General features: G+C 35.5%; 1 protein-coding gene across 1 annotated transcript in view; it reads left to right on the forward strand.

Annotated features, from left to right (window-relative positions):
• Positions 1-16,029, forward strand: part of ROBO2 (roundabout guidance receptor 2) — a 651,843-nt gene that overhangs the window by 606,891 nt on the left and 28,923 nt on the right. Inside the window, exons 21-23 of the mRNA XM_052644742.1 lie at positions 2,648-2,929; positions 3,323-3,448; positions 8,557-8,713. Coding sequence (XP_052500702.1) covers positions 2,648-2,929; positions 3,323-3,448; positions 8,557-8,713 — 565 coding nt within the window. The remainder of the gene's footprint in view (positions 1-2,647; positions 2,930-3,322; positions 3,449-8,556; positions 8,714-16,029) is intronic.

The raw sequence follows: 16,029 nt of genomic DNA on the forward strand, positions 1-16,029 counted from the left end.
TTGCATTACCAAGTACACTTAGAGGAATAACCATGGATACTGACATTTTTTCCTTTAAAAATGTTTATTAATGCATGCTTAAAGGTAATGAAAATACTATTTTGAATAATCAAGTTACTAATAATCACATGTATTCGTTTTGACAATACAAACTATAAAAATGCCCTTTAATTATTCACTAAGTACTTTTTACAAAACACTAGATGAGGAACTATGGAAAGACAGACGTAAATCCCAGATACTCTGTCCTCAAGTAACTTAAGATACAAGGAGACAGTCACTCATGGAAGTAATTATTCCAGGCAAAAAGAAATGCATGTGTAACTAGGGTGCTGAAAAACTGAAGAATGAAATCATGAGTAATTCTGACTAGAGAGAAGGGTTTCTATAAATCATAAGTTTCAGACACAAATGTTAACAAATGCCAGTCAGATAACCTAAAGTATCAAGAAGGGGTAGATGTGGACAGTGTAGAATTTAAAATGAAAAGTCCTGTCTAAAGATGGCAGCACCTATTCAAGTCCAGGCTCCTGGGAGGAAGACTGGCCCAGAGTTCCAAATCATCTGATGTTATAGGATAATTCCCCACATGCAAGTAGTAATGTATAAGCCTCTAGTATTTTAATGTTGGGACATAATTCAATTTATTTTTTGAAAATGTATGAGTGAGCAAATAACATTTGAAGGAAATATGCAGCCCCCAAATCAATATAGAAGCACTTAGAATTGAAGACTAATTTCATCCAGCTGAGAGAGATTCTATTTCTAGAACCATAGCTTTAGTTGGCATAGAATATGAAGGATTAGATTTTCATACTGTATTTTTTTTTCCATTTTAAAACATGTGAACACACAACCATTTCAAAAACTGGCAGTAACTCACAATCTAAATCCAAAGCTTTGGAGAACCTCATATTCAAGATGTTGGGAAGTTGGAGTCAGTGTTGAAGAGGGTATCTGTCCAGTTCATCAGTGAAAGACATGGTAGAGGGGGCAGAAGCAAAACTCAAAAAACTTCCCTAGAGTGAAGGACCTACTTTCACAATTTTGATATGTTATTAAATATCAAGCATCTCAGAGAATAAAAATGATACTGACCCGATGCTTTAGAATGAAACATATATATCTTTGTCATCAAATTTCCTAATCAGTTTACAGCTAAAAACAAGAAAGGCAAGAAAGTAGTTATAAAATTCTGAATCTGAAAACAATGTGCTTACTTACACAACTTGATGAAGTATTATAAATATGAACATGTTTAACTGTTTAAAATAGTTATTTAAAAAGTACATATATACTTGTAAAACGGGTTGGAATTTCAGACTTCAGAACCTTCAGAAAGAACCTACAGTGTGTGATTAGAGTGTATAAAATGCATTTTAAATGTCTTGTTACTGTTGCTAAAGAAGATCATGTTTAGCTTTTGTAAAATGCAAAAGCAAAATTAATATTTTTACAAGAATCCTTATTTCAAGTGCTGTTAGATATCATAGAATCTAAACGCTTTAGGATATTTTAACTACTTCAGTTTTCTCCTTGTGATGATAAGCTGGTTTTGTTACTGAGATCATTTGGTTTATTATTACAGTACTATAACTAGCTGAAAATTTTCCATAATGAAATGAAGAGGGTTGATGAACTCATGTCCTGTGAAATGTGACTGTCAGAACATCAATTATTAAGTAGCATAACATATATTCACTTTTAACTCTACACGATTAAAAAGAGTATTAGTAAGGGGTTTTTTTTTGTTTGTTTTTGTATTTTTTTAGATTCTATTGTCTTCATTCTGAGAAGGAAAATAAGTGCTTAGGAGAGAGGTGGCAGTTGTAAATTTAGAAACATCATGTAAAGATAATTTAGCACACCAAAGTGATAAATGTACTGATTGATATTCAGTGTTTTTCCTGAAGTTTAATTTTACTCTTGCTGTATTACAACTTGAAACTATAATTCTCCACTTCTAAGATTTGGTAGCATAAATTAAACTCTATGATCACCCAGATTGCTTTTTCTGTAGTTAAATCCTGCTGTATTGTGAAAATGACTTATTCATGAAAATCTTCCTTTGTTATCCAAGAAAAAAAAAAATTGCTACCATCAGTTACACTCCATTTCTGGAGCTGTGAAATCAACTCAGATAAACAGCAAGTAGAAACTTCAGTAAAAAGTGCCTCATAGTTTGGAGAGTGTAATTTTGGAAACTTTTGCATCTATTTCAGCAGCTATTTTCCATGTCTCTTGGGATAAAGTGGAAAAAGATGCTTTTCATCCATGATTTGTAGATTCACTTTTGCCATTGCTTCTGTAACGAGCTAACAATTTCATGGATTCTAAACCAGAATGAACAACTGAAAGCATTTTTTCAGTAGTGAAATACACTAAATTTCTCATTCATGGTTGAAGAAAATGGGGGATAGGGTGTGTTAAGCAGTGAGACGTGAAGGACGAGCGGTAGGCCTGCCTGTCACCAAGGCTGATAGCTTGGCGAAGGTTGTACATCATCTACCCTTCATCGACTCATGAAGCCCATCTCAGCTGAAATGCAAACGTGCGGCATGACACATTTATTTTTCATCTTCAGTCCTGATAGTTTTGGGCTTCCTGTGCATCATTAAATTGTTTCATTTCCCTATGTTCACCACAGATGTGCTGCCACCAGTTCCAGGCCAAGGGGATAAAACGGCAACGATGCTCTCAGATGGAGCCATTTATAGCAGCATTGACTTCACAACCAAAACCACTTACAACAGTTCCAGCCAAATAACACAGGCTACCCCATATGCCACGACACAGATATTGCATTCCAATAGCATACATGAATTGGCCGTCGATCTGCCTGATCCACAGTGGAAAAGCTCAATTCAGCAAAAAACAGACCTGATGGGATTTGGTTATTCTCTACCCGAGCAGAACAAAGGTAACAATGGTAAGCCCAGTTCTTACTTCCAGAAGAGTTATTTTCATATCATTTTTGCATGAGATAGAAAGTAGTATTTGTTGTTCGGTTTAGTCATTCATCACCAGGTTCACTACCTAAACTAAAAAAGTACACTGGCATGTATTCAGTACCTTGCACAGTCCCCGCCACCGCCACCACTGTTGCTATCACCACACAGCAACACCAATTGGTTTCATCCTTTAGCTCTTTATTCAATAGTGATCAGTAATCCATCTCGACCTCCATTAGGCAGGATAGACAAAACATTCCTCCACTGTCCTACGACATCTGCTTCTGAATTGCTAACTGCATGTTCTGCATGGGCTTGTGCTGTGAACTAATCACATGATGCCACTATGACCTCTGCCCTTTAACCCTTAGCCTTACTTTACATCCCTGACTACCGATTGGCTGAGGGATTGTCTAATAGAATGCCACACAACCAGTCACAGGATTTCAGCACCACCAGCTCTCACAACAGCTCAGAGAGGAGTGGCAGTCTCTCAGGTTGGTCTCATCAAAGTAAGGAGAAATATTTGTTTGTCACCAGCATATGACCTGTGTTCCTAACACTCATGAAGAAGTACTGGCTCACAACTCACTGTCAGACATTTATCTCTCAAATGACAGTAGGAGTTCATCCTAATGAAATCAAGTTTGGGGGGTGGAGGAGGGTAAAATTCATCATCAGCCTTTATGTATTATTGTACAAGGTTGTATTTACTGAAAGATTGTGCCATTTTATTAAATATTGATTATTAAGGAGTAGATGAGTTTGATCTGCCTTGAACCCCACTTAAGAGTCAAGAGAACTTTGCAATAAAATGATCACGTAGGAAAATCAGCTCCATGGCATGGACACCATATTCAACTAAAATGCTAATGATTTTGGAAATTGTTCATAATATTAAGAGTCTGGTGATGTGACTTCCTATATTTTCCAAAATATTGTGTTATGTATTGATGATATTATTTAGAGTAAGATCCTGATACCATGCTAAACAGGAATGTTAATATGGGACACTATTCTTTACATTTAATTTCTTAAAAAAAACCCAGTCTTTTATATTGGTAATTTTTTATGCTGTAAATTTTAATATATATTCAAGATGCATTAGCTGAACTAACAATCCATAATGCAGGCATTAAATAGCACATGTAGGGAAAAACACATTTTACTGGAAAGAAATATGTACCTATCATAATGAATATCAGTGATCTGTTGGCCAAAGGATCCTCATCTCTAAAATGAGGAGATCCTTGTAGACATTCTAATTTATACATTGTGTATGACTGATGACTTTCTCTGCTCATTTCTAATTGATACCAGGACTTTATTTTCTTTTATTTTATACTATTGATAGTCTATTTGTTTTTATGAAGTTTTTTAACCTCAGTTACTTAGTGTAAGATTATAGTGTATTGAGATATGTCATAGGTTATGAGGTATCAAGGCCATAAACAGTTAACTCTTTTATATCATTAGGGTAACATTTACTAAATGATCTTTCCTTAGAGATAGAAACCTTTCAGTCTGAACATGTTAATGTTCTCTCTTCTCTCCAAAATGAGCCATTTGCTCTCCTTACCTATTGGTAGAATTGGATATATTATAGAATCCAGAAAATTTTAAACATCTGTTACAAATTTAAATGGCCTGGTAATATAAAGGAATTTTTTTGAATAACCTTAAATGTCATTTGTACTATCATTTATTTATGGTGAGTCCTATAATTGTACTGAATAATTTAAAAATTAATTTATTCTAGCTTATATCATTCAAAATATGCCAAGTCTCAATCAATATATATATTTTAGAAGTCTATATACTATAAGTCATAGATTGTAAAAGACCTTTTGTGAAACCGTCATTAAATATTCTTATATGTTGATTACCATTGAGTCTTAAAAGTTACCTTTTGAGTAATTCTAAGAAGAATATGATTCACAATAGTGCTTACTACATTTTTGAATCCATTAATCTCTTGAGTGACATTTATATATACTAAGATTTATATTAACTACTTCATCTACATTTGAATACAAAATTACTTAAATTGGTGATAGAAAGCTTTCTTTAAGAGACAAGACTGACATGATTGTTCTCTTCTTAGTTTAGTCAAATTGAATTTAATATTAGAGTTCTTTTTATTCTTATAATCATTGATATGTATTCTAAAGCTTACATTTAAGATCAAACTGCCCTATGGATATTGACTCATAAGATTTTCTTAATTTGTGCACAGTGTTAATGAAACCAGTTTAAAATAATCATGGTAATAAACAGAATTGTACATTCGTGAATTGAGTGAATTTCTCACTCTTTGAAGCACTCATATAATAATTTATTCAATATACAATTTCTTAGCACTCCTCTTAAAAAGACCAACCATTAAAAATACAAAACTCAATTTTTTTTTCAAAATAATCTCTGTAATCGTAATTTTATATATATGCACGAATATATAGCACAATATCAAATACAAAACTCAATTTTTTTTTCAAAATAATCTCTGTAATCGTAATTTTATATATATGCACGAATATATAGCACAATAGGGCTTCCCCAGTAGCTCAGCAGTAAAGAATATGCCTGCAGTGCAGGAGCTTCAGGAAACACAGGTTCAATTCCTGGGTCGGGAATATTCCACTGGAGGAGAAAAATGGCCACCCACTCCAAAGTTCTTTCCTGGAGACTCCCATGGACTGAGGAGCCTGACAGGCTACAGTCCATGGGGTCACAAAGAGTCGGACATGACTGAAGCGACTCAGCAGCAGCAGCAGCAGTAGTATGTGTGTGCTTAGTCACTCAGTCGTGTCTGACTCTTGCAACCCCATACACTGTAACCTGCCAGGCCCCTCAGTCCCTGGGAGTCTCCAGGCGAGATTACCAGAGTGGGTTGCCATTTCCTTCTCCAAGCATCAGTAGTAATAACTAAATATTTTTATATACTAGTATTTTTAAAAGACTAAATTTAATTTGAAAATAAGCTGTTTTCACAATTTTCTTTACATAGAAATCATTTGTTCAGCACAAATAAATGTAAATTCAAATATTTACATTTTCACTTGAAGAGAAATGGGTCAAATATGTCTGCAAGTCATCAAAATATGTGATGACTAAATACATAATGCAGACAGTTCTCACCTTATAATGCTTGAGGATCTTAGGTTGCAAGTAATAGCAACAAACTGGGTTCACTTAGCTCAAGATATGGATCTCAGAGAATTTAATTTCCTTAGCTTGTATCATATGGCACTATTATGCTCAGCACCCACCTCTTACCTCTTTCTAGAGAAGACAAAGCATGCTGATCGATAGTCTTCCCAAAAGTACCCACAAAGAGAAAGCAGAAATTTCCCCCAAAGAGGGGAAAGTGGACATTGGATGGAGAGCCTCACAAATTCCCTCTGTGAATCAGCTCTGCTTCCCCAGCACAATTTTAAGTCAGTTGTCAGTAAGAGGTGGTAATGGCTTTGTTAACCTTGGAGAAGAATTTCAACAGAGCTGGGCTCAGAGCTGCAGAAATTGTAATTTCCACTAAAGCTACTGCATTCTAAATTGTTTGTTCTTTTACTATGTGAATATGCACAAATGTAGAAAGAACCTCTATTTTCCCATCTATAAAATGGAGATGTAAAAACTTCCCTATTTGTGTCACTCAGGTCTGGTGGAGATCATATGACAGTTCTAAAAGTGCTATAAAAAGTGAAAAAAAAAAAAAAGGTCCACATGTAAATATATAAGGAATAAGAGGTACAACAGGGAAAAACTACAAAGAATACATGCCCACCCTGTTCTTCTAAGTAGTGAGACATAGTTCTGAAAATACCAAGAAAGATACAATCTTTGTTTATGACTTTGGTGGGCTATCCACCAAATAACAAAGAGACAAAGGATTAAGGCTCACCTACCGTAAACACAAAAATTACAAACTTTAATCAATTAGGTTGATTATTTTTATCCTAAGCATCGAACTATTTCTGGGATTCTCAATGGGGCTGGAGGAGTTAGGTGTGGAATGGCTTTGTAAACAGGCAGACTTGAGTTTGTGCTGAGCTGGAGGAGATGGAAGAGAGTTGGGAATGACTGCCATTTATTGAACATTCTGTACATTGTGAATCCTTTATATGTTATCTCATAATACTCAAAATAACCCAAACAAGTAGTCACTTTATGTCTTTTTTATGTGTGGAAATTGAGGTGATATCTATTGAGTGACTTATCAAGTAAATGAGAAACTAGTTTCAAGCCCAGAGATTCAACTCTTATTCTCAAACTAGAAGTTACCTGCTCTCCTTTCTCTTAATACTTTTTCTGCCAAAGATAAAAAGTGAAAAGAAGGGTGAAAGCACTTAGTTTTCAGAGATGCTCTTTTCTATATGTGTATATGTGCACATGACCTAGAAAACAGACACAATTTCATATTTAGCAATAGGGTATATATCTAGTTTATAGTTTCATTGCTTTCTGGCACTCAAAGTTATTGTTAAATTGCATAATTTTCTGAACTGGCTGATGCTGGTTAATTGATAGAAGAATAAAGTTGAGGCAAATTTCTAGTGATATCTCTATTGTTAGATAGTCCTGCTATGAATATTTGATACTCATAACTTTTAGTTCCAGAAAGATACAGTTCAAGGGGTCAATACCATTTAAAAATATATCTATATAGCCATTGACTGCCGTAGGAATGACAGAAGTTACCTACATTCCCCTAAAGTATCTTTTGCTCAAGCAGTACACATTTCTGCATCCAGCTGTGGTCCATTTAGGAAGAAACTTGATGTACTTAATTTGGAGCAGTAAAAAGTACTTCATTGAACAAATGAAAAACTTTATATTTCATTAAGCTCTGGTAATCCCAGATATGGCTCATATGCTGCCAAGTTACTTTCTGCTCATATTTTGTGCATGAATTCATTTGTATTATAATAATACTGAAATTGATTACTATATTTCCATTAATTTTCCCCATATTTGGTATTTTAAGATATGTTATACTTAGACATCTGGGAACCACTCACTATATGCAAAAAATAATTGTGCCACTCATTAGTTAAAAATTCTATAAAACATATCATTGTGAAAGATTTACAAGTATCCTCCAGATTGTAGTTGATTGATTTTTATAAGTTACTTTTGAGAGAAAACTGTTACTCTCCTGGATTAATTAAATTGAGTAAATTCTAAGGAAAAAGTTTAGCCTGTATCCTTAGACACTGCTTTTTTCCACTGAGACGGATTATGCAAAAGAGCATTATAAACGCACTAAAATCTGACATTTTAAAGAATTTGTTATGGCCCATTATTTCGTCTAACAATGAAAACGTGGAGGCAGCAAATGTGAATAAGTCAATACATGTGCTTTTGCCGCTGCATCCATGTTTTTTGTGTATTCAGCTCTGCAACTAATGCATTGTGAAAGAAACAATATCATTTTGAGTGATTTATAAAAATGTTTTCCTGATCATATCATTTCATTGTTTATAGCTTTTAACAACTGTAACATACTGATTGTGGTGTTTTGAAAACAGAAATGCATCTTCCCATCTGATGTACTCCGTTTCTTCTGATATTCAGTATGTCTGAATAAATATATTATTACTTTCAGGTGGGAAAGGTGGAAAGAAGAAGAAAAATAAAAACTCTTCTAAACCACAGAAAAACAATGGATCGACCTGGGCCAATGTTCCACTACCTCCTCCCCCAGTCCAGCCTCTTCCGGGCACAGAGCTGGAACACTACGCAGTGGAACAGCAAGAAAATGGGTAAAAATGTTTCATCTACCAAGAAAGTGACCAGGGATATACTGCTGTCTCTTTCATGCATTTTTGTCTTGATGCTGTGTTCTCTTACTGTTTTCCCCGCCCCCTTGCCAGCCTTTCCTTGTCCCCCTCCCCTTATATTGTTTGCTGCATCTATATATTTTTAGCTGATAAATACAACATGGCACATATTGAGGACCTCGAATCCTTGGCCGTCAAGTGCCTTAGATTGTCTGCAATCATGATAATGCAGCCTCCATTTATAATATTGCTTGTTAGTTTGAAAGCAAGTAACCCAGAGCTCTGTGAACTAAAGAGGCACTCCTGAGAAGGGCTGAAAAGGAAATTAAAATAACCTTCTTCATCATCCCTCGCATTTCTCTAATGACTTGATGTCTGGCCATAGCAGGGAGCCCGCTGTTGAGCTCCATCACAATGGGATAATTGTAGGGATCTGGCCAGTGTGTAGAACTTTAATCATCAGCTTTGATGGGAATTTAGGAGTCTGAACAATAAGAGAGGTTCAAGTCAATGCACACTCTGTAACAAACCTTTTTTAAGGTAGAAAATTTCCTTCAAGGGTCTTTAAATGTGACCAGTTTCCTTATTCTTTCCCAAACATCTCACAAGTGTTAGTTTGTTTTCCTCTGTTGAAGTGTTAATTGATTTTAAGGTAGAAAAATGTTGATACTCTTTCCTAATTCTAAGTGCTCCGTTTTCCTCACAGTTCTTAGGTCACCCATTGCTTTTGACTGAAACTGCAAAGTAGAGAATAGAGGCAGTTTTTTCCAAGTTTTCCTTTATTTAGAAGTACTTAGGCATTAAAATATCTGTTTATTTAAACAATGGTTTTATTTTCTCTCTTGTTTTGCTTAACGATCTTGTGCACATGCTTGTAATTTTTTTCTCCGTCTCCTTTTCTTTTTATACTACTGTTGTCTTTGAGGTTTCCAGATTAATTTTCTTAAGCAGAAATTTTTCTATCACATTTGCTTCCTAAAAAAGATTTCATTTGCCTTTTTTTAAAGTTACATTATATATATATATATGCATATATCTATGCATTATATACACAGGTCGATGGACATGCATATAACTATATACATAAGCTTTGTTGTTTAGTGTCTAAGTCATGTCCAACTGTTTTTTGCGACCCCCATGGACTGTAGGCCACTAGGCTTCTCTGTCCATGGGATTTCCCAGACAAAAGTCCTGGAGTACGTTGATATTTCCTTCTTCAAGGGATCTTCCTGACCCAGGGATGGAACCTGCATTCCTACATGGACAGGTGGATTCTTTACCACTGAGCCACCAGGGAACCTCATACATAATCATACCTCCATATTTTTTCTCTGTATCTTTCTTTCCCTCCAAAAGACTTCATTTGCTTCCATGAGATTACAGTTCCCATATAAGAGCATATCATTTTTATTTTACTTGTTTTTAAAAGTTCACATCTGAAATAGGAAGTTAAAAACATACCCTTTTCTCTATTTTAAGAATAAAACTTGTATGTACATGATCTTATATAACATATATCAATAACAAATTATGTTAGTGTCACACAATTCCTGGGCAGGAGAGCAGGGAACAGAGATGTGCATTTCAAAGAAAATATTATTACAGGGCTTATAAATATGCATTTTAAAGGCTGTAGTTAGAAAATAATAAAATTGAACTGATAAACTGAGGAGAGAAAAGTAATGCTGTTAAACATTTATAAAGTCTTGAACTCAGATAACATAAAACTTGTAAGTAATTTGGTATCGTAATTATTATACCTGAAATGATTTCTTGTTATATTATTTACAGTTTTGTATTTTCTGATGTGAAAATCTTATAATACTGAAAAAATATTTTTGAATATTTTCTATATTTATACTCTGTTATTCATGATATAAACACTGAATAATTTACAGAAGCTTTTATGGAATTTTTTACATCTTGATTTGACTTATGCAGATTTAAAGTTTTCTTGAAATACAAACAACAAAAACTTTAGAAGTCACCTTTCTGTTTTTAATCGCTTTTATTTCTGACAATCAAGGATTCAGCTATTGTACTTCTTATGTTGCTATGTAGATTTCGTTTTATTGTTTTAATATCTCATAATAGAGAACTTACTTAACACACTTTTTTTTTTCAAATATATAAGAACTATTAAACCCAGTGCCAGGAAGGAAAGCAGAAGAGATGAAAAAAACAAAAACACTTGCAGTGAGGTAAATGAACTTAAAGCCTCTTATACAAAGTGAAGTAAGTCAGAAAGAGAAGAACAGATATAATATACTAATGCATATGTATGGAATCTAGAAAAATGGTACCGATGAGCCTGGTAGAGACTGCACTTGTGGACACAGTAGGGGAAGATGAGGGTAGGCCGAATTGAGAAAGTAGCACTGACATGTATACAGTACCATGTGTGAAATAGTTAATGGGAAGTTGCTAAATAGCACAGGGAACCCAGCCTGGCACTCTGTGATGACCTAGCAGTGTCATAGATAATTATGACTGATTCACATTGTTGTATGGCAAAAACAAACAGAAAATTGTAAAGCAGTTTTCTACCAATTTAAAAATAAATAAAAAGGAATATGAAAGAAAAGAAACAAAAACACAATTAATAAGGAGGATCTGATCCCTGATTCAGGAAACTCACAGTAGTGCGAGGTAGAAACCAAAAATCACACACACACAATTTAGTATGAGAAGCCCTAGCTAAGCACATGTACAAAATAATAACTTGCATACAGAAAGGGATAATCATGTATGCCAAATAAGGCTGGGGCAGGCCTGTGGAAGCTGAGTTTTGAGATGAATCTTGAATCACTTATTCACAAATAATAGTACCCAGAGTTGGGTGGCTGTTGGATGCCAGGCTGTTAACCAGAGGCAGAAAGGATAAAGACAGTGAATAGTAGTCCCTAACACGAGTTCTTTCCTGGTGGCTCAGTGGTAAAGAACCTGCCTGCCAAGAAGGAGACACGGGTTCAATTCTGGGTTTGGGAAGACCCCCTGGAGAAGGAAATGGCAACCCATTCCAATATTCTTGTGGAGAAGCCCATAGACAGCAGAATTTGACAGAGTACAATCCACGGGATCCCAGAAGAGTTGCAACTTAAGACACAACTTAGCGACTAAACAACAACAACAAAGTCCCTAACATAAAGTAGTCTCCATATCAGAATTGATTGCTAACCAATGGCTACAACCAAATGTTACTAATGTCAGCATTTGCTGTGCAGGTGGAGTGAAACTTCCCTAGCCAGAGGCAAAAAGTAGAAATAAAAGATGAGGGGGAAAAAAGGAATAGTCCCATTAGTTTTCCTTCAGTATTTCTTCAACTCCTCCTTTGCAATCCAACCCTATTCTAGTTAAGGTCACCTCCTTTTCCTTTACTTTGCATTATTAAGTAAGCTTCTCTATTGTAATCCTCATCACAGTGCATTCTAATTGCTTGTCTATATCTTTCTGCAGTTGATAGCTACTGTATGAGGTTTGTTGAGTGTGAAATAAATGCACAGGGTAGAAGATAATCTGAGAAGTGACATGAGGCCAGTTGTGAAGTCTTGCATGTCTTACAGGAATTCTGATCTTTGGATACAGAAGGTGGATTGGAGGACATGAGGCCAAGGCAGGTAGAGAACGTAGGGGATATTGCAGCAGACTAGAAGATACCAGGAAAATGATAAGGAAGTAAAATAAGGCAATGGCAGCAGGATGGAGAGGGATACATTTTGGAAATATATCTAGCCCAGGATAGTCACAATCTTGAGAAGATTGTCTCTTGCTTTATTATGGTGTTTGTTTCTGAGAGCTTAGATATCATCAATTTTCTTTCTTTCTTCCTCTTTTTCTCTCTCTTTTGCTGTGGTAGGTCTTGGTTGCTCTGCACAGACTTTCTCTAGTTGCGGCAAGTGAGGGCTACTCTTTGTTGCAGTGCACACACTTCTCAGAGAGGTTGCTTCTCTTGTTGGGGAACATAGTCTGCAAGTACGTGGGCTGCAGTAGTTGCCACTCTTGAACTCCAGAGCTCAGGCTCAGTAGTTGTGGCACAGGGGCTTAGTTGCTCTGTGGCATGTGGGTGGGACCTTCCTGGCCAGGGATCTAACCTCTGTCCCCTGCACTGGCAGTTGGTTTCTTATCCACTGCGCCACCAGGGGAATCTAGATAACATCCATTTTCTCTCTAAGCCTTTCTTGAGCCATGTTCCCTCCACAATATTAAATATCAGAAGTTATCAAAGCACTGCCCAAATAGAAAATAATTGGTTAATTCAATACTGTATCAACAGAGGTAAATGTTCTCTCTCATCAATATGCCTCTCTCAGCTAGGCAAAATGTATCAAAATGTAATTATTCTTAGCTATAAGTATAATGTATTTTAATGCAATCATGGGATAGTAGGAAGAATTCTATAGTAATTCAGTAGAAAACTGATGCTTTGTTTTGCTACAAGCAATCAGAAATTGGCAGGCTTTTCTAGGTGGTGAACTTCATTGTATTTTTATTAGTAATTTGGTGTTTGTATCTGGCCTTTTCACAAGTTAGTTCACATGCAACATTGATTTGTTGTCATCCTGCTCATTATTCACTAGGCAAGACAGATAATATGATGCCTCATATTTCACTGACAGTAAGTCAAAGAACAAAAGCTTATCTAGGAAAGGTTGGCCAAAAGACCTTTGGATTGGCGTTAGAATCATTTGCACAGTCTTTTTATGTTATTGCAAGAAAAAGTTGAATTTCCATCACTCAAGTAAGATACACATCTATGAATGTGAAAGAAACTCTAAAAACAGAGCTAAAAATGTTTGGTTTTCATAAACATTCATAGAGTCATCTGTTACTTTCTTGCTCTTCTTCAGAAACCTCAGGAAACCTAAGTATCTGTTATTCTGGAATGAGTTGAGACATGAATACCTCAGAGGTGATACCCAGTTCTCCCTGTTGTATGATTTACACCGTGTCCCAAATTTCTTTTACCTGTTCTCTCATGCTTTTCACCTAGACTTTTCTTGTATTCCCCATCCCCCTCTATTTTCCACTTCTTGCACAAACAACCGAGATGAATCCGTGCTTTTTTCTTAGTTTTGCTCATGTTTCACAGAGGGACAAAATTTGCTCACTCCTGGCCTATTATTAATAGAATATCTTTGTAGAAAAGACTGGAACAATTGATGATAAATGCTCATTCTAGTTAAATAGAATAGCAATTAGAATATTTTTTAGTCATTTAGTGCATTATATAATATAATTGTATATTGATAAAAATCACATTTATATGGTTAGGCTCTCCTTTGCTTGATGGTATTTGAATAATAATAACTGAGTGGAGTAAAACTAAGTGCAACTTTTTCTGTGCTATCTGAACACATTATATGTATATACACGTACACACACATACACACACACACATTCCTTCTCATATATTCTATATGTATGTTCACTGCATATATGTGTTTCCTTTAAATTATTGGAAGGATGGCTTACTACTTATAAATAAGGGAAATTTTAGGAGATGTTTGACTACTTCCATTTGAAAGATTGAATATATAAATGTTGTTTCCTCACAGGTACGACTTACACAGGCAATAGCCTATGTAAGCAAGGAAAGTCCATGTACTAGTTTATAGAGTGAAATTGTATTATTTTGTAACAAGATTTATGGAATAAATTTAATTATAACTATTAATGAAATATAACAGGATGAGCATTCCCTACTGAAAATGGCAGTTTTTTAAAAATTAGGTTTCTTATACATGTTTTTGTTTGAATTAATATAACATTTCAGTTCAGTTCAGTCACTCAGTCATGTCTGACTCTTTGCAACCCTGTGGACTGCAGCACACCAGGATTCTCTGTCCATCACAACTCCCGGAGCCTACTCAAAATTATGTCCATTGCACTGGTGATGCCATCCAACCATCTCATCCTCTGTCGTCCCCTTCTCCTGCCCCCAATCCCTCCCAGCATCGGTATTTTCCAATGAGTCAGTTCTTCGCATCAGGTGGCCAAAGTATTGGAGTTTCAGCTTCAGCATCAGTCTTTCCAATGAATATTCAGGACTGATTTCCTTTAGGATAGACTAGTTGGATCTCCTTGCAGTCCAAGGGACTCTCAAGAGTCTTCTCCAACACCTCAGTTAGAAAGCATCAATTCTTCAGCACTCAGCTTTCTTTATAGTCCAATTCTCACAACTATACATGACTACTGGAAAAGCCATAGCTTTAACTAGATGGACCTTTTTTGGCAAAGTAATGTCTCTGCTTTTTAATATGCTGTCTAGGTTGGTCATAGCTTTTATTCCAAGGAGCAGGCGTCTTTTAATTTCATGGCTGCAGTCACCATCTGCAATGATTTGGGAGCCCCGCAAAATAAAGTCTCACTGTTTCTATTGTTTTCCCGTCTATTTGCCATGAAGTGATGGGACCAGATGTCATGATCTTAGTTTTCTGAATGTTGAGTTTTAAGGCAGCTTTTCACTCTCATCTTTCACTTTCATCAAGAGGCTCTTTAGTTCTTCTTTACTTTCTGCCATAAGTGTGGTGTCATCTGCATATCTGAGGTTATTGATATTTCTCCTGGCAATTTTGTTTCCAGCTTGTGCTTCATCCAGCCTGGCATTTCTCATGATGTACTCTGCATATAAGTTAAATAAGCAGAGTACTGGGATAGAAGGTTGTGAAACTTTTTAAACCACAGATTCTCTTCTTTGAATGAAATCTGTGATCTCCAGTATATAAAACATTTTTTTAATGCCATCATTTTAGAGCGATTTATTTTTTTCAGGTCATATTGCTACTTATATAATCAAAGAAATGAGAATATGAATATATGAATATATTTTCTAATATACAAAAATTATTATTTGTAACACATTAAAGTGTGCCTGATACTAAAATGTAAAAGACATTTCAGAAGAGATATTCCTATCACACTATATAGGGCTTCTGAAACAATGTCTTCAGTTTGCAGCTCATTGAGGTAGAAGATTATTTAGGTACGCTCAACAAGAGATGAAAGCTGAAGAGTTAAAATGTCATCACATTCTGTATAAAACCTTTCAGTGACTGTCCATCACCCATAAAGACAAAATTCCAAACTCTTTCTCGGGGCTGATGAGGCACTTTGTGATATAACACAACCCGCCTCATCTATAACCAACCTTCTTTATTTGCCAATCCTTACCGGTTAGAAAACTGAGTTCTTTGAATACTTTATATTTTCCCTTCCTCTGGGCCCACTCAGCTGTTTCTTAGAATATCTCCATTTCTGATGGTCAGCATAGCCCTGCCCAACCCCCGTACTGGTTTCAA

This window comes from Budorcas taxicolor, chromosome 1 (genome assembly GCF_023091745.1).
Source record: "Budorcas taxicolor isolate Tak-1 chromosome 1, Takin1.1, whole genome shotgun sequence".
NCBI classification, from domain to species: domain Eukaryota; kingdom Metazoa; phylum Chordata; class Mammalia; order Artiodactyla; family Bovidae; genus Budorcas; species Budorcas taxicolor.